Below are 24,483 nucleotides of genomic sequence, written 5' to 3'. Positions count from 1 at the left end.
AGGCTGGCTAAACTTTACCTTACCTAAGAACTATTAGAGATGTTGTATTCTGTAAGATATACAGGGTGTTCATTTGGAAACTTTCCAGCCTAATATCTCGAAAAGTATGAAAGATATTAAAAAAGTGTAGAACACGTGTCCAAGGATTTCGAGGGGGAAAGATGGAAGCAGTATCTGTTTTTTATTTGGGTGGCGTTTGCAAGGTCATTTGAAGGTCAACTTTGTTTTTTTCAAATGGAAACCTATATTTTTTATTGTGGGATCTTATTGTATGTAAAAAGACCAGCAATTTTTGTAGGATACTTTTCATCCGCGCACTTTTTTATCCGCAGGTTTCCATTTGATAAAACAAAGTTGACGTTCAAATGACCTTGATAACACCACACAAATAAAAAACTGATACTGCCCCCTCTTTCTCCTTCGAAATCCTTGGTTTTACACTTTTTTAATATCTTTCATACTTCCCGAGATATGCGGCTGGAAAGTTTTCAAATGAACACCCTGTATAAACATAAACAGTAAACAGTAGTCGACTTGACGTACTGGTAGATATAACTTGTCAGATGTTATATCTACTTGTTACACGGTCTTAGGTTTTGCAATACTCTTCTAATCCAAAAATTGACATGGGCAAACTTCGTTGAAAAAAATAGTACAATAATATAATAAATTTGGACTCTTTTTGAAGCTTACAGTGCTTACTTGTGCAGATTATAATTAATTTTTTTCTAGGGTATTTATGCATGATATAGCAAAGGGATAACTGAAGACACTTTTGGTTAAATATCCTACAAATTGAGTTGTCTGTAAATTTTGGTTAAAGTTCACCTTATGGGAGTAATAATTTTTGACTTTTTAAAATATAATCCTGTAGGTTTCTAAGAGAAAACGCCAAAATGCAAGTTATAACGTTAGGAATTCACTGGTTCGAAAGTTATGCATGTTTAACCCCTTGCTCTACGAAAACTTTCTTTTTTTTTCTTTGAAATTTTGAACGCTTTTGAATTTCTAATCACTGTAATCAAAAAATGAATAGTAGTGCAAGGGGTCAAAGTTGAACGATTTTAAGCGTTTTTGAAAGTTATTTAAGAGCGCCGCCATGTTGGTATAACTTTTGAAACAGTGAATTCCTAACATCATAACTTGGATTTTTGGCATTTTCTTGTCAAAATCTACAGGTCTATACGAAAAAAAGTCCAAAATTTTTGGTCCCGTCAGGTGAAGTTTAGCTCATGTCAAGTATAAATTTTATGGACCAGACTAATATTGCAAAACCTAAGACCGTTTAGGCATATTTGCTTCTGGTAATATATCACTGACACATTGGAACGTTAGTATAACAACTGACGAGGAGACCTCGCGTATCGAGAACTCCGGATCGCAACGAGTTTTTGTGTGGACATAGCTTACGCACCCTCATGAACTATCCAATTGGTTTTAGCTGCCAACGCGAACCCGTTTTCGAGACAATCGATATTGAAATGCGACATGTGTGTTATATTCCATGAGTGAAAATCTCTTGTCACAGCGGTCGGTGGTCGAGCGGGTTGAGCGATTGTCTACCATGAGATTGGTCGGGCTTCGCGTCCCATGTCGGCATTCTTTATAAATATTTTTTTCACTTCCTTTTTTATTTTTGTACGTGCTACACATTATTTTTAATATAATAAATGATAAGTAATCTAGTTTTACCATGTACAAGATATATGTTTGATAAAAATCTAACATATTCGTTGTGATAAGTATTATAATGCGACGCACACGCATACATTGTAACCGTCGAACTTCATCCCTCTCGCGCCACCAGTGTCGCCAGGTTGAGAAAATCGAGGGGAATACAAGTACCCCCTCTCTGATGACCAGATTAATATGTGACACGTTGCGCGTGCGCGACGGCGATTGAGTCTGTGCGCATGGTGCTGGAATGGGATAGTGGAAGGGGATAGGAGGAGAGCACATAACATCCGTTTGGACGTCAATCGGGCGACACTGGACCAGACCAGTCTACGCCACGGGCACCGTGGTCTACGGTCTTACGAGGAGACCTCGCGTATCGAGAATGCCGGACCGCAACAAGTTTTTGTGTGGACATAGCTTACGCACCCTCATGAACTATCCAATTGGTTTTAGCCGCCAACGCGAACCCGTTTTCGAGATAATCGATAAGTGAAAACCTCATGTGACAGCGGTTGGTGGCCGAGCGGGTTGAGCGAATGTATACCACGAGATTGATCGGGGTTCGCGTCCCGTGTCGGCATTTTTCATACATATTTTTTTTCATTGTATTTTTTATTTTTCTATGTGCTACACATTATTCTTAATAAAATAAATGAAAAGTAATCTAGTTTTACGATGTACAAGACATATGTTTGATAAAAATCAAAAATATTCGTTGTGGTAAGTATTATAACGAAAATTATTTTTGCTGTGTATTTCTTCACGCAGTACGAAAGAGAGTTCTGTAACGGTTTTAACCATAAAACGAGATATACCTGCTCGGGTCTACCGCCAACGTTTGTCTTAACGATGCCCCTTTATTATATTAAACTATACGTGTTTAAGCACACAGTTTGAAAAGTACGAAGTACACCCCTAAACGGAGGGTTTCGGTACAAGTATCAGTTCCATGACATTTTTAGCTAGGAGCGCTACTGTATGTTTCTGATCATTCAGTCGCTGTTTTACCGATACAGTGACTGTATCGGACGGACCAACCGTCCGTCTGGGGGTGTACTTCGGCTTATATTGTTAATATATTTAATTTGTTGCTTATTTCTTGTAAAATTATTGTACATTATTGCAAAAACTTCGAAAAAGAAACAAAAAAAAAATGTCCCCGTACGGGGCGCGAACCTGGGATATCCGATTTCCAATTTCAAAATCGATTTTCTCGAAAACGGGTTCGCGTTGGCGGCTAAATAGTCCAGTCAATGAATGCTCATAAGGGGGGTGTAGAGGGAAATGGAAGGAACACAATTTTTAACTTTGAGACTTTGTTTGGACTAGTTAGGAGGTAAACATACTCCTAGGAGGTGAGCGGGGTACAGGGGGGCACGTAGAAGGTCCCATTTTCCGATTTTCCGCTTATATCTCGGAAGCTATGGTTCCTAGTGATAAGACCATTCTACAGGGTGTCCCAAAATTCGTGAAAATCCCGAAAGGAGGTGGTTCCTGAGACCATTTAAAGCGACATTTTCCTTTGCAAAAATGTTATCCGCGGCTTTGTTTAGGAGTTATTAACGAAAAACACGGACCAATCAGAGCGCCACCTAGACGCTAGTTGGCACAGTCGGCCAATCGACAGTTGGCGCGCCGGGCCGACTGTGCCAACTAGCGTCTAGGTCGCGCTCTGATTGGTCCGTGTTTTTCGTTAATAACTCCTAAACAAAGCCGCGGATAACATTTTTGCAAAGGAAAATGTCGCTTGAAATGGTCTCAGGAACCACCCCCTTTCGGGATTTTCACGAATTTTGGGACACCCTGTATACAAAATTAAAGCTGACAAAATGTGCCATAAGATTGATTTCATTCAGTTTTTCGCTATTTCGCATAGTTTCCGAGATATCCGCGCCCAAAGTTCACTAATTGTGCTGAAGAGTTCTTTTTCACAATTAGTGAACTTTGAGCGTGGGTATCTCGGAAACTATGCGTCCTAGCGATAATACCATTCTATACAAAATTAAAGCTGACAATATGTGCCATTAGATTGACTCTATTCAGTTTTTCGCTATCTCGCATAGTTTCCGAGATATCCGCGCTCAAAATTCTCTAATTGTGAAAAAGAAATTGCCTCAAGTTTTTTGCCTTATTTGACTAGCTAACTCTTCAGCACAATTAGTGAACTTTGAGCGCGGATATCTCGGAATCTATGCGAAATTGCGAAAAACTGAATGAAATCAATCTTATGGCACATTTTGTCAGTTTTAATTTTGTATAGAATGGTCTTATCGCTAGGACGCATAGTTTCCGAGATATAAGCGGAAATCCGAAAAAGAGGACCTTCTATGTGCCTCCCAGCACTCCGCTCACCTCCTAGGAGTGGGGACTTTTAGTATGTTTATCTCCTAACTAGTCCAAACAAAGACCCAAAGTTAAAAATTGTGTTCCTTCCATTTCCCTCTACAACTTTTCGTTGACTGGACTAAAGACAATTGGATAGTTCATGAGGGTGCGTAAGCTATGTCCACAGAAAAGCTCGTTGCGATCCGGCGTTCTCGATACGCAAGGTCTCCTCGTGAGAAGTTGTATGTTGTATCTATCGTTTACTGTTTACGTTAATATCTTACAGAGTACATCTCTAATAGTTCTTAGGTACTTCATAATGTAATGGGCTTTATGACCCGATTAGATTCATAATACTCGCGGTATTGTGATACGAGCGGCTCACCCGAGTCACATACAGCAGTATTAAAGTAATCAATTAAAACTATGCTCACCGAATAACTGTTGTGTAATCCGTAGGTACAATTGACTTCTGGAATGCAATTTACAATTGTGTTATTCGCGCTAACGAGGCCACTGGCATCTCTCAAGGCCGCACCACCCGCAAACAAAACGAAAGTGAGGTAACTCAGCATCGAAATTAGCAGTGCGAGAAGAGTTCCGATCGGTATACTGCTGGCTGGATCTTTCAAGTCACCGGATATATTAGCTCCCGCTTGAATTCCGGTCACCGATGGAAAGAAAATGGCGAACACGGAGAAGAATGTTTGATTGCTGTTCTCGGAGAAACGGTAATCTGGTCCCATGTTTTGCAAGAAGACATCGGCTAGAAATAAGAAAACATCAGTGTAGGATAACTATAAAAATTAATATACTGTTTTAGTTTATCACATTTGATTAACCTATCCTTTAACTACTAAATACACGAAGCATTTTCTATTATATTCAGATGATGTACATACAACACTCTTGCACACCTAACAAAACTGAAATTCTAAATATTATTTAGTCTGCATATTTAATTTTTTATCCAGAGGAATGAAGACGTAACGGGGCATGTTAAAGAAAGAGCGAGAGTAGCAAGTATGGTATGTATGGGGCAAGTATGGGGCATAGGGAAAAGATTATTTAGGGGTGAATTTAAGATAAGAATGTTTTTGTTTGACTGTCTAGTAGATGGGATAATGACGTATGGGGCAGAAATATTTCGGTGGAAGGGAAGGGAGGAGGAACTGGAGAGAGTACAAAGGACATACATTAAATGGTGCCTGAAACTAGATAGGACAACGTCAGAGTACATGGTACTGGGGGAAACCATGAGAGAGAAGGTACGAATTAGAGCAGGAGAGAAAGCGTTAAGATTTGAGGAAAAAGTGGAGAGGACGGAGGGAAGAGGTCTGGTAAAGGAATGCGTAAGGGAAAGAGTGAAGGTGTGGGAGATAAAAAGAAATAGCAAAGAGAGGACGGAGTACCTGAACAGCAATGAATACAGTCAAGCGGGAATAGAGGAACAAAGAAGGGAAGGAAAAGAAACTATAGAAATTATCGGAGACTCTGAAGGAGCGGGATAGTTGAACTCAAGGACAGTAGCACTACGGTAAAATAATGGCATCTAGGTTCTGTGATAGATATAAATATACAATATAGAGGGTGTCCCAACATTCCTTCAACAGCCAGAAATGCGAGGTTCGTAAGATCATTTGAAGCAACATTTTCCTTTGCAAAAATGTTATCTGTGGCTTTGTTTAGGAGTTATTAACGAAAAACACGGACCAATCAGAGCGCGACCTAGACGCGAGTTGGCCAAGTCGGCCCTGCGCGCCAACTGTCTATTGGCCGACTGTGCCAACTCGCGTCTAGGTCGCGCTCTGATTGGTCCGTGTTTTTCGTCAATAACTCTCCTAACAAAGCCGCAGATAACATTTTTGCAAAGGAAAATGTTGCTTCATGTGATCTCAGGAACCTCCCACTTCCGGATGTTGAAGGAATATTGAGTCACCATGTATATTACGTTATAATAACAGTTATAATCTTGCAGAAGTGAACCATTAATTACTGTTCAGATAAGAAATTTAAGCTTTACTTACTAGAGAATCCAAGGAATCCTTGCGCTTGATTATGTATTCCAGAAGGTCCCATAATCGTACCAATCAGAAAATCAAAAATGGCGGCAACAATGATTGCTATGAGGAAATTTTGTGCCTGGAATGAAACGAATACATCAATATTAAAAAATTGTGATCCTGGGTATAATGTTTATTGACTTCAATTGAGCAAAGGACAAACATAAATATAATCATAAATATTTTAATAATACAATAAGAATAAAACATATCTGCTCATATGTATAGATGCCTATAATCTATTATGTTTTTTTATCAACTATATTTTCCTATTTAATAACTCCTTTAAACTGCCTTAGCTCGTTTTCTTCGGAATTTTTTATTTTAAACAATAAAGTGTTCCATAAAGCATACGTTTGCTAGTTTTATCAAACAATCTAGTTCTATTAATTTAGAAATCTAAAAACATTTCTTTCGGCTGCTCTATAGTTTTCGGGACTCAAAATTTGTGCATTCTCCTATAAATTATGATGTATTTGGTATGTAATACAGTAGATTTGTACCAGGGCGGCTGCAGATCGAAGTTTCGATCCTGTAGGATCAGTGGTTCAGGAGTTATGCTTGCTTGAAGTTGAGCAATCTGCAGTGTTTTTGACAGGTAAGGGCGCCGCCATATTGTAGTGTCGTGCACCGCTTACCGAGCAGAGCCGCTAGGTGATAGTCGGTTGGTGATTACATCGGGGAGGGGGGCGACAAGGTACGCGGCTCGTGGTAGTCACTACAAACTACAAACCAATATGGCGGAACCCTTACCTGTCAAAAACACTGCAGATTGCTCAACTTCAAGCAAGCATAACTCCTGAACCATTGATCCTACAGGATCGAAACTTTGTTCTGTAGCCGTCCCGGGTACAGATCTACTGGATTACATACCCAATACATCATAATTTATAGGAGAAAGGCACAAATTTTGAGTCCGGTAAATTAAAGTTTACCTTTTCTTTCTATTATTAATTAGAGATTTTAAAGATATTAGATAACGATAAGACGGTAAACGTATAAATAAATTTCTAATCTGTAGGTTTAGAAACAACTTTAAACGTCTTTAAATACAAAGAGGATAGGCAGAACGTTAAAAAATATTGCGCAAAATTGAGTGATAACCATTCTTAACTTTGGTAACTACAAACTGTTTCCGCTTTATAACATTAAGATAACAACTGTATAATAACAAACGCGAGGAATTGATTAAAAATTAAAAGTGTAACTTATTTCCAAATTTCAGTTTGCGAATTCTATGTTGTGATCTAAATGAAATTGGTTTAGTGAATTTTACATACTTTTGCAAAATACAGTTACGTAAAACGAGTGACAGTAGAAACTTCAATGAAACACGATAACGAATTTTGTTTATTTTGAAGCGAAAACGCACGAGAAACAGGTAAATATAAACGTATTGCGCATTTATAATCTGATGATTAGACAGCGGATTTTATACATTTGTGACAGAAATGAGCTGGTGTAATTTAACGCAGTAAAAACATTAGAAGAATTTTAAAATACAGTTATATTCTTTTTAACCTATTATAACCCTTTGCAGACCGAATTATTTTTAATCTGTGTTGCCAACAACTCAAAGTTCTTTATTTTTAATTATTTTTTTTATGGGACTTTCTCCAACTTATTTCTGGCATTTTTCTGATTAAACTGACACCAAACACGATTCATCGTCGATTAAACCACTAAATACAGTTGAAATTATATCGTGTTTGGTGTTATTTTAATCAGAAAAATGCCAGGAATAAGTTGCTGAAAGTCCCATTAAAAAATAATGGAATCTAAAGAAGTTTTGTAATTGGATTAGTAGTGGTTCACACCGATACGCTTCGGCTGCGCGATCCGTATTTACATGCTGTCCTTTTCTACGTTCGGCTTCGTTTGTACATTCGGCGCGGTCGGCAGTGTTCCGATATGGTGCATCTTTTCTCGCGCATGCGCGGCCAATACAGTAACGTATCTATATTAGGATGATGAGGTAGCAGGGCCCTGAGGCAGTTATATTTACAGGAATGTACTGAAACAATCTGCTCTGGACAAAAAGACTCCAGGACATGTCCTACGAGTTACAAAATATACAGAAATACACATGTTATACATTCATTTTTCAGAATCAATCATATCAATTTTTTAAAATTCTGTGGGGTGCTCAAAGTACTCCATTTTATTGAGAATCTAACTTTACTGAGGCTGAAATCGCCGCGCATGCGCGAGGAAAGATGCACCATATCGGAACCAGTGTTTCGATATCGTCGAGGATTTTTCGTGCGATGGATGGCCGCTGGTGGCGCTTTCAGCCTCAGTAAAGTAAGATTCTCGATAAAATGGGGTACCTTGAGCACCCCGCAGAATTTGAAAAGATTTGTATGATTTGATTCTGAAAAATTAATGTATGACATGTGTATTTGTGTATATTTTGTAACTTGTGGGACATGTCCTGAAGTTTTTTTGTCCGGAACAGATTGTGTCAATACTTTCGCGCCAATATAACTGTCTCCAGGCGCAGGGCGCAGGGCTCCACTACCTCGTCATCATAGATACGATCCTGTTTCGGCCGCGCAGCACCACCGGCGGCAATCCATCGCACGAAAAATCCTTGACAATATCGGAACACTGATCGGAACCAATGCTTCGATTGTGCCCAAATTTTCTCGCGCATCCGCGGCGATTTCAGCCTCCGTAACGCAAGCTTCTCGATAAAATGGGGTTCCTTAAGCACCCCGCAGAATTTTTAAAAATTTATATGATTTGATTCTGAAAAATGAATCTATAACAAGTGTATTTGTGTATATTTTGTAACTCGTAGGACACGTCCTGGAGTCTTTTTGTCCGGTAAGATTATTTCGATACATTCCCGTCAATATAACTGCCTCAGGGCTCTGGCTGCTATGCTACCCAACAGTAGATACGTTACTGTTTTCTCGCGCCTGCGCGAGAAAATTTGGGCACAATCGAAGCACTGATCGGAACACTGGCGGTCGGCGCGGTAGACGCAGTCAAACAAAAAATTATCCCTGCATGATATTTCTCCGTGTAGAACACAGCCGTTGGCAGAATATTACAACTTTACTGCAGTATTTTTTTATCAGAACGCAGTGCAACATTTGCATTCTAAAATCGGACATTTCGTATTCAACAACCTAATATTAAGAAAGAAAATCTGTTTCACTCCAGTTTGTTGCAATTCAGGCACAACATTTTTATTTTGCTCAAAGGTCCGCTGTCTACTGATGATTATTTGTTCATGGTTAGCAATAAAAAATAATATAGAACTGAACGCTACCTTTGATTCCCATTCCATGCCGATTGCACAAATCATAATCATGACGATGAGTGCGAGTGTACCCACTATTCGGACATCGTTTACTCCATTGTCTATGATTTTCATGTTATGTTCCCGTAGTAAGTCATTCATTGAGTCGCAGAAGCCAATGGTGTTCATCGAGGCTGAGACCGCATTTGCAAATGCAAAAACAATCCCAACAGAGGCTCCGAATTCAGCTCCCAAGGTACGTGATATGATGAAATATATACCACCTAGAAATATTTGCGAAGTATACATTATTGAACTTAATAATCTATGTGAACAAACAAAGTATACCTACTCCAAAACTTTTGAAAAATATCAGGGTGTTCCAGAAAACGTGTTAGAATACGTATTTTCGGTCAATACAGTAGAAGTTATGTTAAAGTAATTAGAAATCATCATATTTTGAGTTTGAGTAGTTGCAACAAAATATATGATAAAAAGAGGAAACAACATCATGAAGAATTTAATTACCTTAACACTATACCTACCACGAGGGGTGAAATGACCCATGGTAGATTTTTTATTTGACAATTATTGAAATTGCAAATGTGTTATCATGTGAATTTATTGAATATATTTTTTGACTCAAGTCTATATTATAGTAAAAATCGCACCAAATATAAGTAAATTTAATTTTGTGATTTTTATAATTCTATACACATCAGTCACTTTTGATGGTCGGTAAGTTTTGTACTAAATAATCGAAATACAGTAATGTCTCTATCGACGCAAAAGCCTCGGGGGGATTAGGTTGCGTCGAGCGTAGACGGGTAGCTATTTTTTTAAGCTTCAATGGCCGAGCCGAACGTAAAGAAGGACAGCGCGTGTAAAGCGAGACCAAGCGCGGGCCTTTGAACTGTGCCGGCGACTGCGACTCTCTGCGTCCCTTTCTTTCCCATAGGCTGTCCTTCCTTGCGCCCGAAACGTACATCGTCAATTAAACCACTAAATACAGTTGAAATTATGTCGTGTTTGGTCTTTTTTAATCAGAAAAATGCCACAAATACATTTACTAGAGTTTCATAAAAAAATAAGTAATAATAAAAAAGATTAAATATTGGTGTTACATTGTGAGGACGCACGGGCCTTTGAACTGTGCCTACGACTGCGACTTTCCGCGTCGCATTAGTAGTGGTTCACACCGATATACCCGAGTCGAGATCAGATTACTACAGTGGAGGGGATATTTTTTTCTGCGTCCTGCGTCTACAGTCTTTTTGCGTCGATAGAGACATTACTGTATCACACCGTGCGGCGGATGGATTCTGGCTCGGCCAACAGCAACGCCACGCTCAACCAGAGTCGCCAGATCAAGACTTGTGTCCCCACTCTACCTTCCCCTTCTACGACGCTACTGTCCACGCTTCCGCCGCGGCCCGGCCACGTGACGCGTTTCTTCTCTGTCCTGTATGTGTCACAACGGCACGTGACTAATCTTACTGGAAGAACGAAGGTAACTGTTTCCACTCAATTCGTGCTCACTTCCCTCATCTGGCGACTCTGCTCAGTGCTACCTGTCACTTCTGATTGGTCCTTGTTTCTCATTAATAACTTGGAGACAAAGCGTTTCGGCGAGAATTGGCAAAGGCAGAAATGGTCTTAGAATTGCCTTGGAATCACACCGTTCCTTTGCAACACTCTTTCTGGGACACCCAGTATAGAGACGAAAGCATGGCAATGTAATCTGCACGATTATGATTTTATGATTGAAATTAATGTCTAGGATTAGATTTTGGCAATATACTAAGTCGCCGTCACGAGAGAATAGACCCGTTTCGCGCAGCTTGTGTTCAGTTGTGTAAAGTTAATTCTGACGACAACAGATTTGCACATTAAGTTAATAAACGTTAATTGTTAATCAAAGTGCAAATCTCTCTTTTCCAACTACGCGCAAGAACAGCTTGAAAGATGGTGGGGGGCGCAGCGATCCAGTCAACTCTCACTCCACTACGGACTCCCCACTTTCATTGGGCGTATGGAGTGGAAGTATGACCAATTAGGGCGAAGATGCGCAAAAACGAACGAAAACTGGTCTTTGCACGGGTTTATTCTCTCGTGACAGCTACTATAGGCAGTTAATGAGGTAATATACTATGAGTACACCTACCCGTGCTACATCATTAACACTAGATTTACGGTATCCGCAAAAATGACGATTGTTAACTTTTTCATACAACATACAGTCGATTCAAGAAGTGGGCTGTGTTTCCGTTTAGGTCCAACCTCAGAATTGGATGAAATTTTGGGAATAGGTTCTTTTTTGATTAAAATGATGATTGTCAGAAGGATTTTTGGCGACTCGAAAAACAAATTTTGACCATTTCAATGTCAGTCCCTACCTTACCGACAAATTTTGTTTACTATTTTATTATCAATCTAGAAACTAAGTAGAGGTGGCGTAAAGGATGATTCAATCATAGATCACATGTGTGAATTTTTATGGCGCTATGAGGTCAACAAAGCTGATGTGATGAATCATTTTTGCAATTAATTGAAGATGTTAAATATGTATATTCTGGAAATTAATATAAAATGTTTTCAAAATTCCAATTGTTAAACCAATTAATTGAATATCTACAATGGGAAGATTATGCGATCAGAATTAGTTAGGGTTGGGTGGTAGGGGGAGCGTCCACGCATACGAAAATACAGGAGTGGTGTCGGTAAGGTACGGAGTGACATTGAAATGGTAAAAAAATTTTTTTTCGATTCGCCAAAAATCCTTCTGACAATTATCATTTTAGTCAAAAAAGAACCTATTCCCAAAATTTCATCCAATTCTGAGGTTGGACGTAAACGGAAACTTCGCCAAGAAGTGTTTGAACATTTCATTTACGATTCTCCAGAAATTGATTCTGAAAGAATTACATGTTAACAACCACAACGAGATGCTAAAACTGTGAAAATATAAACTTACTATTTCATAACTTCTACAAGAAATCGGCATTCTAAAATTTTTTTAATTTTCCAACATTCCATTTTAAAGCTAAAAATTCTTAAAAAGTTGTGCATTCTAATTGCTAAAGTAAGCCTGAATGTTTCAGAATTTTCAATTAAAGAGGATAAAAGAAATTACAAAGAGAAAACCTTGATTTTCTTTGTCATCGCATTATTACCCCTCGTGTCGACATATGGGGTTGTAAATTGACACGAAGTATTTTCTTTGGATAAGCTATAAAATGGCCTATTGCCAATTCAGTTTGGTTTAAGGGCACTTTTGACTTCCTTATCCGGCTAATGTTCAAATAGTTTTTGAATCCACTGTATATCATGGTGGAAGTCGGTAAAAGTCTGAATAAATACATTTTTGTAATTTTCAAAATATAATAATGTAACTGTTCATTAGGGTGACTTTTATTTTCGACTCTTGTTCCAAATAATTAATGAAAAATCTGTGGAAAGTTTGTGAAATTAATTAAACATTCAAATAATTAATTTAATGCTCATAAAATCGTTTTACTCGAATATCTTCTAAACTATTTACCGCGTCGAAAAATATGTCAAACAAAACCTGTAGATCTGGACAGGCTGCGTCTTTCATGTTCTATTACTTTCCTTCATAAAACAAACCGTTTTCGAAAAAATTGAGAAAAACGTTTGACCAAAACTCGATAAACTTTTCCAAAATTTGGAAATTGCAGTGTTGATTCATTATCTTTTATATCAATACGATTTAGCGAAAAATGTAGTTCTTTTTGATAAAAAATTTTGACAAGAGTTAATAAGAGCCATCCTACTGTGCATTTTCGAGTGAAACTGTAAAAAAGACGCTAGACTGCAAATTTTACGCATTTCATAACAAAAATTAGGAACAATCTAAACTAGTGACAAGTATAAACGAATCAATAAATATCGATGTATTATATTCAATTTACAAAAATTATTACAGAGAGCACTTTTTACTTGGCTTCTGTTTCTTCCAATTGACGTACAAAATTTTTATTCCGCGTCCGCAGTGTATAGATACCTTGTCCACCGAGACGAGTTCAGTAAACATAAATATAACCGCTCGAGTGCGACAGAGAGCTACCCTTCTCTTTACTGCCTCGTCACGTAGAACAAGGTATAGTAATCGCTCACAATTTGAATGATAGTGTTTCTGCAGTCAGGTTTACAAGTTCCCTGATCGAAGTCTATATTTACAGTTTTATGAAAAAGTGGTGCAGCTGCAATTTCATGCTTCGGTCTCTAAAGACGATAGTACACGGTTCTCGGAAAAACAATTCTCAGAGTGTGGTTAAAGTATACATTGCCACGCCTTCGACAGCGAAAAAGAACGAGAAAACGGGGATCCTGTAACACACCTCCCTTTACTTCCCCATTAGTGCTAATTGCGCTGAGGCTAAGCGTCGTGATGACGCAAACTGCCGCCGATATTCCGATAATAATGACGGTTTGCAATATGCCGGCCTGTGCCACCACCCACGACAGCCGCAAGAAAAGCATTACACCCCATATGTTCAGGAGACATGGTATAAGGACACCTTGGATCCATCCTAGCTTTATCCCTGTGTGTTGTTGTGATGTGCCAACTTGACCAGCTTCTACGTTTGGGTCCTGAAATTAAAATATTGTTCATACAGTGGCGGACAGAAGAAAATTAAGGGAATAGACTCATTTTCCTAGAATTGCAATGGTGTCGGATGCGCGATCTCATTTCTAAATACTATAAAAATGAGGTTTTTCAGTAGCCAAAAACGGTAGATGCTTAATCTATCTAAGCCGCTATCGCCTTCAAAAGTCTTATTTTTTCGTTTACGAGGCGTAATTTGCATTATTCGGAAGCATACAACTGCTAGATTGATCTCTTATCTAGCGCTTTTGACTAGTGAAAAATCCCATCTTTGTATTTTCGATAAATGAGAGGCGCATCCCACACCCTTACAATTCTGGAAACGAGTATACCGCAGAGTTGGGCAAAAATTTAATCAACGATTGACGACTAAATTTCTACTTCAATCGTTAATCGCAATTAACAATTAATCTCCTCGTTTAGTCGTTAAATTGTGGTTAACGATTAAATACTTATTAATTGTTAATTGCGATTAACGGTTAAATTTCTACTTTAGTCGTTAATTGCGATTAACGATTATTAATCGTCAATCGGATAATTGTTAAAATAATGATTAACTGCTGAAATTTCGAAATGAAATACGGAATCAAAACTATAATATATGAATACTGAAAAAAATGTAAACTGAGTTTAGGTGTATTGTAGTTTAGTCTATAATACAAACTCTGTTTACGTGCTTTCACGTTTTTTTTCGATGATTTCTCTTTTTAATCAACAATTGCCGATTAACTTCATCAATCGATTGAATCAATCTTTCATTTTTCAATGATTTCTCTTTTTAATCAACGATTGACGATTAACTTCATCAATCGATTAAATCAGTCTCCGATTTTTCAACGATTACATTTTTTAAATATGTTTACCTATCGATGGTATTTTGTTAATAAATGTTAAATGCTTTCGGCGCAACGGTTCGACCGTTTATTACGAATTATAAAGCAATTTTGATAATTTCGATCCTATTTTGGATCCTTTTCAAGATTTATTTGAATCGCGTTTGCTATGGGGAAATTAAATTTTTAATAAATGTATGACACGTGTGTTATGTGCAGTGCCGTAACGAGGCCGCCGGCCGTGGCGAAAGAGGCGTCCGCCACGGGCGCAACTGGATTTGAGGCGCAAAACAAAGAATACCGACCCGGTTGATGGTCGCTTGGACGTTTTTCAAATCTTGCAAAAAATTTACGAACTCTCATTACAAAACGCGTATCCAAATCTAGATATAGCATTCAGGATTTTCATAACAATGCCTACCTGTAGCCTGTAACAACAGCTTCCTGCAAACGTTCGTGTAGCAAATTAAAAATTGTAAAATCGTTCTTCTACTGGACAAGAGCGATTAACATACATGTCTGTAATATCAATTGAAAAAGATGTTGCCAAAACATTAAATTATGACGATATAATAGATGTGTTTGCAAATGAAAAAACGAGAAAAATTACTTTATAAAATATGTCGAACTGTTTTACGTTTTTGTATTATTTTAACATATACCTATGTTTTGTATTTCTTTTATTTTGTCGTCATTGAATATGAATAAAAGTTTGTTCTTATTTAGGTTATAGATGATTTATTCATACAAATACCTTGACAAATACATTGTTGCATATACAGACAACTCATTTTGATGAGGTTAATAGTATTTAATATATTGCATTTAGTAAAATTTAACTTGTTACATTAAAATTTTTAATTTTTTTGTCATTATTGCATTACGGGGAGGCGCAAGTTATGTAGACACTTGCCACAGGCGCTTCATATCCTCGTTACGGCACTGGTTACGTGTGTCGGACATGCTTGTTGTCAAGATACTTTAATTTCCCCAAAGCAAACGCGGTTCAAATAAATCTAGAAAAGGATCGAAACGTTGATTTTGTTTGACAATTAGCAAAATTGCTTTATAATTCGTAATAAACGATCGAACCGTTGCGCCGAAAGCATTTAACATTTATTACATTTTTTAATCGTACACATTAATCAATCAATCTTGAAGTCATTATGATTTAATGACTGCCTGTACGTATACATATGTTTGGATATACATACATATAATTTTATTATCAAATGCAATCTCTTTATCGGTTTTTTTTATGGTAACCTTCTTGGAGAATATAAGATTTCCAAATTGATACTTTTTCTAATTTTCCTCACAGCTGGTATTTACTGCTGCGCAAACCTAATATACTGCCTCCCTCAAGGTTCTCGTTACGAGTTCGATCGTCCTTACTGTTAGCGAAGGAGAAAGCTCTCTTACGTCCCGTTTCATTTGACGTGGGTACAATAACCTATCGTTTATTTTTGTGGTTTTTATAATGAAAAATTTTTCGATCACATACAATAATATTATTTAAACTTGAAAATTCATTTATTATTAGAATATTGGTGCTTCAGAGTCACAATTCGAGTGCTAAGGGTTAATATTATGTACTGCTGGTTATATCTGATCGTATACCACAAAAAGTTAAAGAAGTATTTTAAGGAAGCATCAAGAATGATTGTTTAAAGTAAGCAAGACTGATAAGACGATCAATAGAAGATTGTTTTCGATCAATACTAACTATTGGGTTGGCAAGAAAGTAATTTCGGTATTTTAAGGTGAAATACAGCCTAATTTTTTTATTCAAGCAATGATCTTTAATGAATAAGATATTTTCCCTTTTGTCCGGTGATTTTTTGCCAAAAAGGATAAATATGAAAATATTTTATTGATGAAAGTTCAATAAAGAATAAAGAAATTCGGTTTTATTTTTCCTTAAAATACCGAAATTACTTTCTCTTGCCAACCCAATATTTTAAAATTAATCTTTCAGTATTTTAAAGTTGAACCTTCAATTTGAAAACCCCTTTATTGTCATCGAAAAATTATCTGGATTCAAAAAAGAAAAGAACATCGCTTCTAGAAAAAATGTGAAAAGTAGTAAAACAGAGAATAAACAAAATTCCGTGGTACTAGAAAGTATGAAACTGTATTCGCTGAGCAGAGTAACTCGTTAATTAAATTGACAATTAGATGTCCTCAGAGGAAACAACGATCACATTAAGTAATTTTACTTGCGACTGATAAACGTCACGCCTCAAAAAGTAAATATGTGCCTGCATATAACTGCACTTGATGTTGCAATAGCTTCCACCATTGATCACTCTTTCCTCACATTTCATTTTTACATTTACAGTGACTCCCACTAATATTCGGACACTCTTAAAAAGACGATAACTTTTTTAATATTGCACCATACGATTTGACCTTTTTTTGAGAAGTTAGAACAATTAGCTTGCTGCACAACGTGAAACAAATTTTTGAAAAAGCTTGCAAGTTGTCGGAATTGCAGCTTAAATATTAAGTGGACACCCTTAAAAATCGCATAACTTTTTAAAAATTGGTCCAAAGGACTTGAATTTTCTTAAGATGTTAGACCGACTAGTTCGCTAGAGAATAACTAAACAAAAATTTATTAAGATTGCAAGTGGTAGAAATCATACAAAATTTAAAAAATGATGTTTTGTCAACTTTTTTATCTGAGCCTGTAACGATAATTTAAAAAATGCGTTTTATAGATTTCGGTAACTTATATACATATTGAAAATTTCATTGAAAGAAACGTTTAAAGATGATCACGTAAGGGCGAAATGCCCTGGCAAGGCTGAAAATCTGCGACTTTCACCCTTAAGCTCTCGTCTTTAAACGTATGTAGCTCATTGCAATGTTGACCATATAAGTTACCGAAATCTATAAAATGCATTTTTTAAATTATCGTTACAGGTCCAGATAAAAAAGTTGACAAAACATCATTTTTAAAATTTTGTATGATTCTTACCAATTGCAATCTTAATAAATTTTTGTTTACTTATTCTCTAGCGAACTAGTCGGTGTAACATTTTTAAAAAATTCAAGTTCTTTCGACCAATTTTTAAAAAGTTATGCGATTTTTAAGAGTGTCCACTTAATATTGCGATCCACAAAATCAATTTCTTGCAAAATCCTGAGGTCGTAGACAAATTTTGAGACCAGATTTGAAATCAGCGTGAAAAAATCTACGGGAAATGATATATAGCATGTCAAAAAAAAAATTTTCCGCGCGAGGTACTGGAGAAACCACATTTTCTTTAAATTCTACATGTTTAACGTATTTTCTCAAGGTTAAAAAACATTCGTACCATAATCTCTCTATTTTTCCCATATTCTGGAAAGTTTCAGCTTTAATTTAAAAAAAATTTCATCGCTCTACCTCATTTTTATCGAAAGTTCTTTGATTCTGAATCGAGTTTGGTCCAAATTTCGAGACTTTTGGCTAGTTCCTCCGTAAAATCCACAGATTCCTGCATCTTTCGATGCGTGTCGTTTTTGTCTGCGTCAACCGATTTCGATGAAATTTTCAGCATGAGTATAACTAACATACATCTACAAAACGCATATTTTAAATTTTCATAACGGGCTCTAATAAAAAAGTTATAAACGGTGCCTCTTTTACTTTCTCATGTAATTCTTAGCAATTGCAATTGTGTCAATATCTTTTTTGCATGTCACTTAGTAAATCAATTCTTCTAATTGCTCAAAGAAAGTCAGGTCGTTTGGTCCAAACATAAAAAAAAATATACTGTTTTAAAGTGCGTTCAAATACTTTCGTGGTTCACTGTACGTCGCAACATGGTTGCTATGACGATTGTCGTTAGAACATGTGGCAATCTTACCTTTATAAGATTTCCTTCGTGCAGGGTGCTCAAGGATGGTCTCTTAGCACGGCGACTTAGCCTACAAACAGAGACGTTCTTGTTACTTAATGTAATGGCGTCGGCGAGGAGATAAAGTTAATTAAATTAGGATAAACTGATGAATGAGGAGGAAAAGCTCGTTAACGTCGAAAGCATCATTTTTCGTGAGTGCGTGGAAGTCCCTTAAAATATTGAATCAGCCGACAACCCTTGTGCAGTCCTCAAATATTCCACTTAATTGGGAATTATGTATAAGTAAATTGGACGTGGTCGATCGTAAAAATGTAATATAATTGATTAAATTTTGAGAGTGTATGTAAACAGTGGTAATAGTACACCCCCACTCGATCAAGCAGATCCCCTTCAATCTATTACTGCAGGGCGTTTCAAAGTGTAACAATCAAATATTCACATGTTTTATAAATGGAGCAACACGTCAATCTTATCTTTCTAAACGTAGTTTCAAAAATGATATACATACATATTCACAAGTTATGACGCTAATGCTGAACGAGAGACCAAACAACAATGTCTATTTACGGATATACATAGAAAAAATGTAAAATAATAAGTCGCATGTTTTCGCATTCTTATATTTAGAGTTTATATTTATTATAACTAGACTTTTACGCATTTATGGCTAGTAAAAATTAGAAAATGCTGGAGTATCAAAAATTCGACAGAATTTAGTACGATTTTTATTTATTTTGGATCTACGAATATTATTGCCAACGAAAATAAATTTTATTTGGTTCCACTTTCTTAAAATTTGCGTAAACATCCGCAGTCTAATTATAACTTTATCCACTCTCCCTTGTAGCGATTTCAACTATGAAAAAACTTCATATTATGAGATTTATTGAGACTGTAACTTCAGTTTTTAATAAACTATGTATACAGGGTGAACCACGAATCGTGACGAGTAGAGATTACTCTGTTATTAGCAGTCCGATCGAAAATGTATTTATCACATTATAGCAAATTTCTTGTAAAATAAAGAAAGCAATTTTTTGCTATTTTTTACTCTAACGAAATCCTCTTACAACTAGGCGTAAAAAGATTATGAAAAATCGTGAAAAAAAGAGTTTACAAAAAATTTACTATAATCACGTGAAAGCACTCTTGAAAACATGCTATACCTGATAAAAACATTTTCGATCGGACTCAAGTCAATTTTCATAGACGAAACACTGTAAATTTTTATTTTTAATACGATGGTCTTAGCTAATAAGACAAATTCAACAGCGTAATAACTTGAAAGATGAAGCTCGAGATTGTTATTAACAAAGCAGGACATTGATGTATAATTTACAACACATGAGAATACACATTATATTCTATACATATATGTATTGGATATACATAGACATGAAAAATAATTTTTCAGTATGTTGTTGAATAAATGTATGAATAAATGTCTTAATTTGATCTTGGAATTTCAATTGAAAAACGCTACGAACTTTCGTTCCAACCCAATACATGTAGTTACTTGAGTTGTTCTCTATAAATGACTTTAAAATGTCCTCTGTGACAATCAAAACATTTGCGTAATCGATCGCGAAGTGAAAGTTGTATGCACATTAAAGTGTTCTTTGAAATATAGCATAAATTAATAACTGAACTCATTAAAATGATTAAGAAAAGAAATAAATGTCTACGTTTATTTTGCATAAAAATCTTCAGTCTGTTAATAACCTCTGAAGAGCACTTCCTTCTGTATTCTTAACTCACGTGGCAATAATTTCAAACTGTATGTTTAACAATCGTCACAGACAATAAAATACTCCTCAAATGATTACTTTTACTGTTGACTTTTACATGACTTATGACTAGACTGCAGATCTTTTTTAATATTGTACTATACGATTTGAACTTTTTTGGGAAGCTAGAGCAATTAGTTTACTAAAGGATGTGAAAAGAAATTTTTTCAAAAATTGCAATTGATCGGAATTGTTGAGAAAATACTAAAAGTTGAATTTTTAACTTTTTTATGTGGGCCTATATTGAAAATTTAAAAAATATGTTTTGTAGATCTGTGTCAATTAAACATATTCTGAAAATTTCGTCAAAATCGGTCGACGTTGCAATGAACTACAAGCGTTTAAAGATGGTAAAAATTGCAGATTTTCAAGATTTTCGGCAATAAGTCGTGAAACAACGTGTAAGTATGTCACATTTCTAATTACAGCAATCATACTTTTGCATTTAATAAGTAATTTTAAATTATTTATGTACACAAATGTATGTATACGATACATAGTAGGTATATACATACAGTTAATATTAACAAAACTTCTTTTTTACGGTAATCTTTAATTTTTTTTTTAATCATCGAGATAGAAGAGAAAGAGAGAGAGAGAGAGAGAGAGAGAGAGAGAGAGAGAGAGAGAGAGAGAGAGAGAGAGAGTGTGTGATTTTTTCGAGATCTCTCATTCACTGGTTTGGCAGGTTTGGCTAATCGACGGTCGACTATATAATTTTTTATTCGGGGTTTAATCCTTTCTTCGGCCACAATATTAACCCTTTGCACTCGGTGCTATTTTAATTTGGAAATAAAATATTTCTTGCTAGCTAGAATAATTCCATTCTATATGATTTTTTTCATTTTATGGATATGAAACTGGTATAATATTGTACATACCTCGCACAATACCTAAATGTTTAGTAATTGATTCGATGCCAACAATAATGTAAACAATATTTCGAATAATGGCACAGCAATTTTTAGTGGCGCCTCAGAGTCACCATTCGAGTGCGAAGGGTTAAAATTCACAAAAAAGCTAATTACCTCATCGTATGCTATTCTTGAATACAATTTTGTCTCAACCATTTTTTCATGTACCCTCCGGTACATGAAAATAGTCCATCAGCGCCCGCTCTAGCGGTTACGTCGCCCCGGACAAAAAGACAAATTACCGCCCTTATATATTTTTAAAATAAAGGTACATATTTTTTATCTTCAATAAAAATCAAGTCATTTTATTTAAATTTTAATAAAAGCATTTATTTTAATAAAAGCAAATTTTCTATTAATTGGGTATTTTAACAAATCAAAATTTTTCTCACAGTTGCAGTCAAAATGGCGCTCCTAAATTTTCGCGCCCCGGGCAAATATCCGGGTTGCCCCCCTCCCTTTAGAGCTGGCCCTGAGTCCATTCATGTGATTCAGGAGGCACGCTTAGCTGAATCACCCTGTATAATATATGTCGGGACATGACGGAAGCGACGCAACCCGTTGACAGAGACGCGTAACGCTTGCTTATTGTAAAAGACAATTATGTTATCTCTTGGAATAATACGTCCGTGTAGGACTAAGTTTAGTTTTAAAAATAACGGTTTGGAGATTTCGGTTATGCGTTTACGGTCGAACGGCTACGAGTCAGATGCTTGACCGTATCTTAGTAATTGCCCAGCGAAAAGGCAATAAAACGTTTCCCGTTTACCTGCATCCCTCATCGTGCGCGGCGCAAGGAGAGATGCGAGATAGGGTCCCTGGAAGGGATGGGCTGGGGCCTTGTTGAACGTGACCACGAGGGGCAGAATGTTTTTGGCTGCGCTACAGTGTAGAGCGTTTGATTTTGGTAGAGAGCTAGTCGTCGCGAGTGGAAGCGAAAAGAGTCAGACGTAAGATCGTGTAAGGAGATTCTGCCAGCCTCGTGGGCTCGTTGACGTGTCTCCCCGTTGCGCTACGGGTCGAGGGTTGTAGAGTTTAACGGTGATCGTTGTTTCCCGGTTTATTTAATTCCGCGCGTGCGAAGACAATGAGTGATCCGGTGGAGAACGTCTCCGGTCAAATCCTAGCGGGCCCGATGGAGAATCTTACCAATCAGCCTCCGACATATACATATGATTATGTTGCAACTACGCATCTTTCGTTCCACACTCATTTTCGAACACCAAAAAGTTCATGATTAATTTACCAGTTCTTATCACGTGAAAAGTGAATCATTTTGCATTTCTGTTGTCGGAAACGTGAAACATTTGCTAGGCTTAGTTTTCAGGAAGTGATCTCGCAACCGTTTTGAAGCATCTTTTCCGTGAAGCGTTTAGTTTTCTTTCGCGATCGAGCGCTAGTTTTGTCCTGTATCATCGACTGAAATGTACATATTACTATGTATCCTGGGCGGGCGAGAATCTATTTTCGTACACTTACAATCAGTTATGATACTTTTTAGCTGTTTTCTTCGAAGAACACTTTCTCGGTTCATCGGCGCTGTTCTTGCAATTTTACGATAGAACTTTATTGAGTAATAATAGCCAAAAATATGGTTATTGCTGAAATCCGAAATGCCTGTCTATACAGGGTGTCCCACAAGTGTTGAACTTCCTTTGAACGGGTGATTCCTGAGGTCATTTCAAGTAATTTTTCCCTTTGCGAAAATCTTCTCTGCAGCCACGTTAACACTAGAACTACCACATCACTCTTAATGACTGGGTTTACAATCTTATTTTAACACTAAACGTACCGAACCTTAAACTTAACTGGTACATGTTCCCTTATAATATACATATAAAAACAAAACATTTTAAAAACCACGCTTATATTAAAGTGCACTAAAAAGGAGAAAATAATTTTTTTCCTGATTCTCTATACAATACCGAATCCAGTTAAATGATTAATGATATCTTATTTATAACCTAACCTACTTAGGTTATATATAAACTACTTAGTTTATAAATGTTAAATGCTTTCGGCGAAACGCACAGTGGCCACAAATCCCGAAAACACGGCTAAAACCTCAAAATTGAACTTCCTCCTAGGAGTTTGTAATTCTAGGGTTGGGTAAAGTGATGTTACGACCACTGAATATGTGTGTGTGTGTGCCACCAAGGAAAAAGGTAAAAAGTTTATGGTACGGTTCTGCAGTCAGTTCAAAGTTAGCCTTCGTTTGATGAGCATTTGTTGCGCGATTTAGTAGGAAATTGAACGCCCCCTTCTAAAGTACATAACTTTCAAAATAGTGCATCAATTTCAATTCTGCAAAATGGATGCTGTTCCTGGAAGTAAGTAGAATGTTGACCTGTTTTTGTATCTCAAAATTGTTAGTCATTACGTTACACGATGGCAATATTCTTTGGAGAACGTAGAAGCTAAAACTTGATGCGCGTATTGTAGAAACGTAAACATAAGTTAAAAGTCCCAAGTTGTCCCACCAAAATTCCTTTTCTGACGTGTTGCTAATACATTTATCTTTCAAAATTTATAAAAACCAACCTCCAATAGTCTCCTGTTTGCTCATACGATGGTAAACTTTGTTCCATTTCTATGGATTTTAAAATTCGATTTTACAACTTTTAGTAATGAAAAACGATTCGGATGATTAAATCTTATGTATATAATTTACAATTATACTAATTCTTGATATGTAAAGTGCAATTTTGATTGTCATTTATACATTTTTACCTATCAACCTCTCAAAACACATTTAATGCGAATTGTTGTCTAAATTTTAATCGGCCATTTTGTTTTTCAAATTTTCGAGTTCATATTCGTAATCAGTGACCTCAAAGATCCAAAAAGATCATTTTCCAAGCAGACCTAACCATTTTTTAATGTATATGTCCGCCATATTGGATCCGCCATTTTGTTTTTTGGAATTTAAACTTCATATTCGTAATCAGCGAACCCGAAAACCCCCGAGTACGAATTTTTGGGTGCATAAAGTACGTTTAGAGGTTTCGGCCGGTTTTTGCGATTTGGGACCACTGTGCAACGGTTCGATCGTTTACTACTAATTATGAAGCAATTTTGCTAATTATCAAACAAAATCAACGTTTCGATCCTAGTTTGGATCCTTTTCAAGATTTATTTGAATCGCGTCTGCAA

General features: G+C 36.5%; 2 protein-coding genes and 1 long non-coding RNA gene across 6 annotated transcripts in view; 2 read left to right on the top strand and 1 right to left on the bottom strand.

Annotated features, from left to right (window-relative positions):
* LOC143211706 (uncharacterized) overlaps nt 1-24,483 on the top strand; it is a 137,186-nt gene that overhangs the window by 20,941 nt on the left and 91,762 nt on the right. The gene's annotated exons all lie outside the window — the stretch shown is intronic.
* The window catches only part of Nkcc (sodium potassium chloride cotransporter), a 93,984-nt gene that overhangs the window by 31,159 nt on the left and 38,342 nt on the right, over nt 1-24,483 (bottom strand). For all 4 annotated transcript variants that reach the window (XR_013009505.1, XM_076429620.1, XM_076429621.1 and 1 more), the window contains 5 exons: nt 18,636-18,696; nt 13,677-13,929; nt 9,346-9,599; nt 6,030-6,144; nt 4,437-4,768 (listed from right to left, as the gene is read on the bottom strand). Coding sequence is in view for 3 of the 4 variants with exons in the window: in XM_076429620.1 (XP_076285735.1) it covers nt 4,437-4,768; nt 6,030-6,144; nt 9,346-9,599; nt 13,677-13,929; nt 18,636-18,696 (1,015 nt within the window). In the remaining variant the exon portion in view is untranslated. The remainder of the gene's footprint in view (nt 1-4,436; nt 4,769-6,029; nt 6,145-9,345; nt 9,600-13,676; nt 13,930-18,635; nt 18,697-24,483) is intronic.
* LOC143211707 (uncharacterized) lies at nt 4,587-5,705 on the top strand. Its single transcript, XM_076429627.1, has 2 exons — nt 4,587-4,733; nt 4,977-5,705. Exon 2 carries the CDS (start codon nt 5,028-5,030, stop codon nt 5,511-5,513), a length of 486 nt encoding a protein of 161 aa, XP_076285742.1. The 5' UTR covers nt 4,587-4,733; nt 4,977-5,027; the 3' UTR covers nt 5,514-5,705.

This window comes from Lasioglossum baleicum, chromosome 8 (assembly GCF_051020765.1).
Source record: "Lasioglossum baleicum chromosome 8, iyLasBale1, whole genome shotgun sequence".
NCBI lineage: Eukaryota > Metazoa > Arthropoda > Insecta > Hymenoptera > Halictidae > Lasioglossum > Lasioglossum baleicum.
Note: the sequence above shows the minus strand (reverse complement) of the source record. Positions and strands in the feature narration are given on the sequence as shown.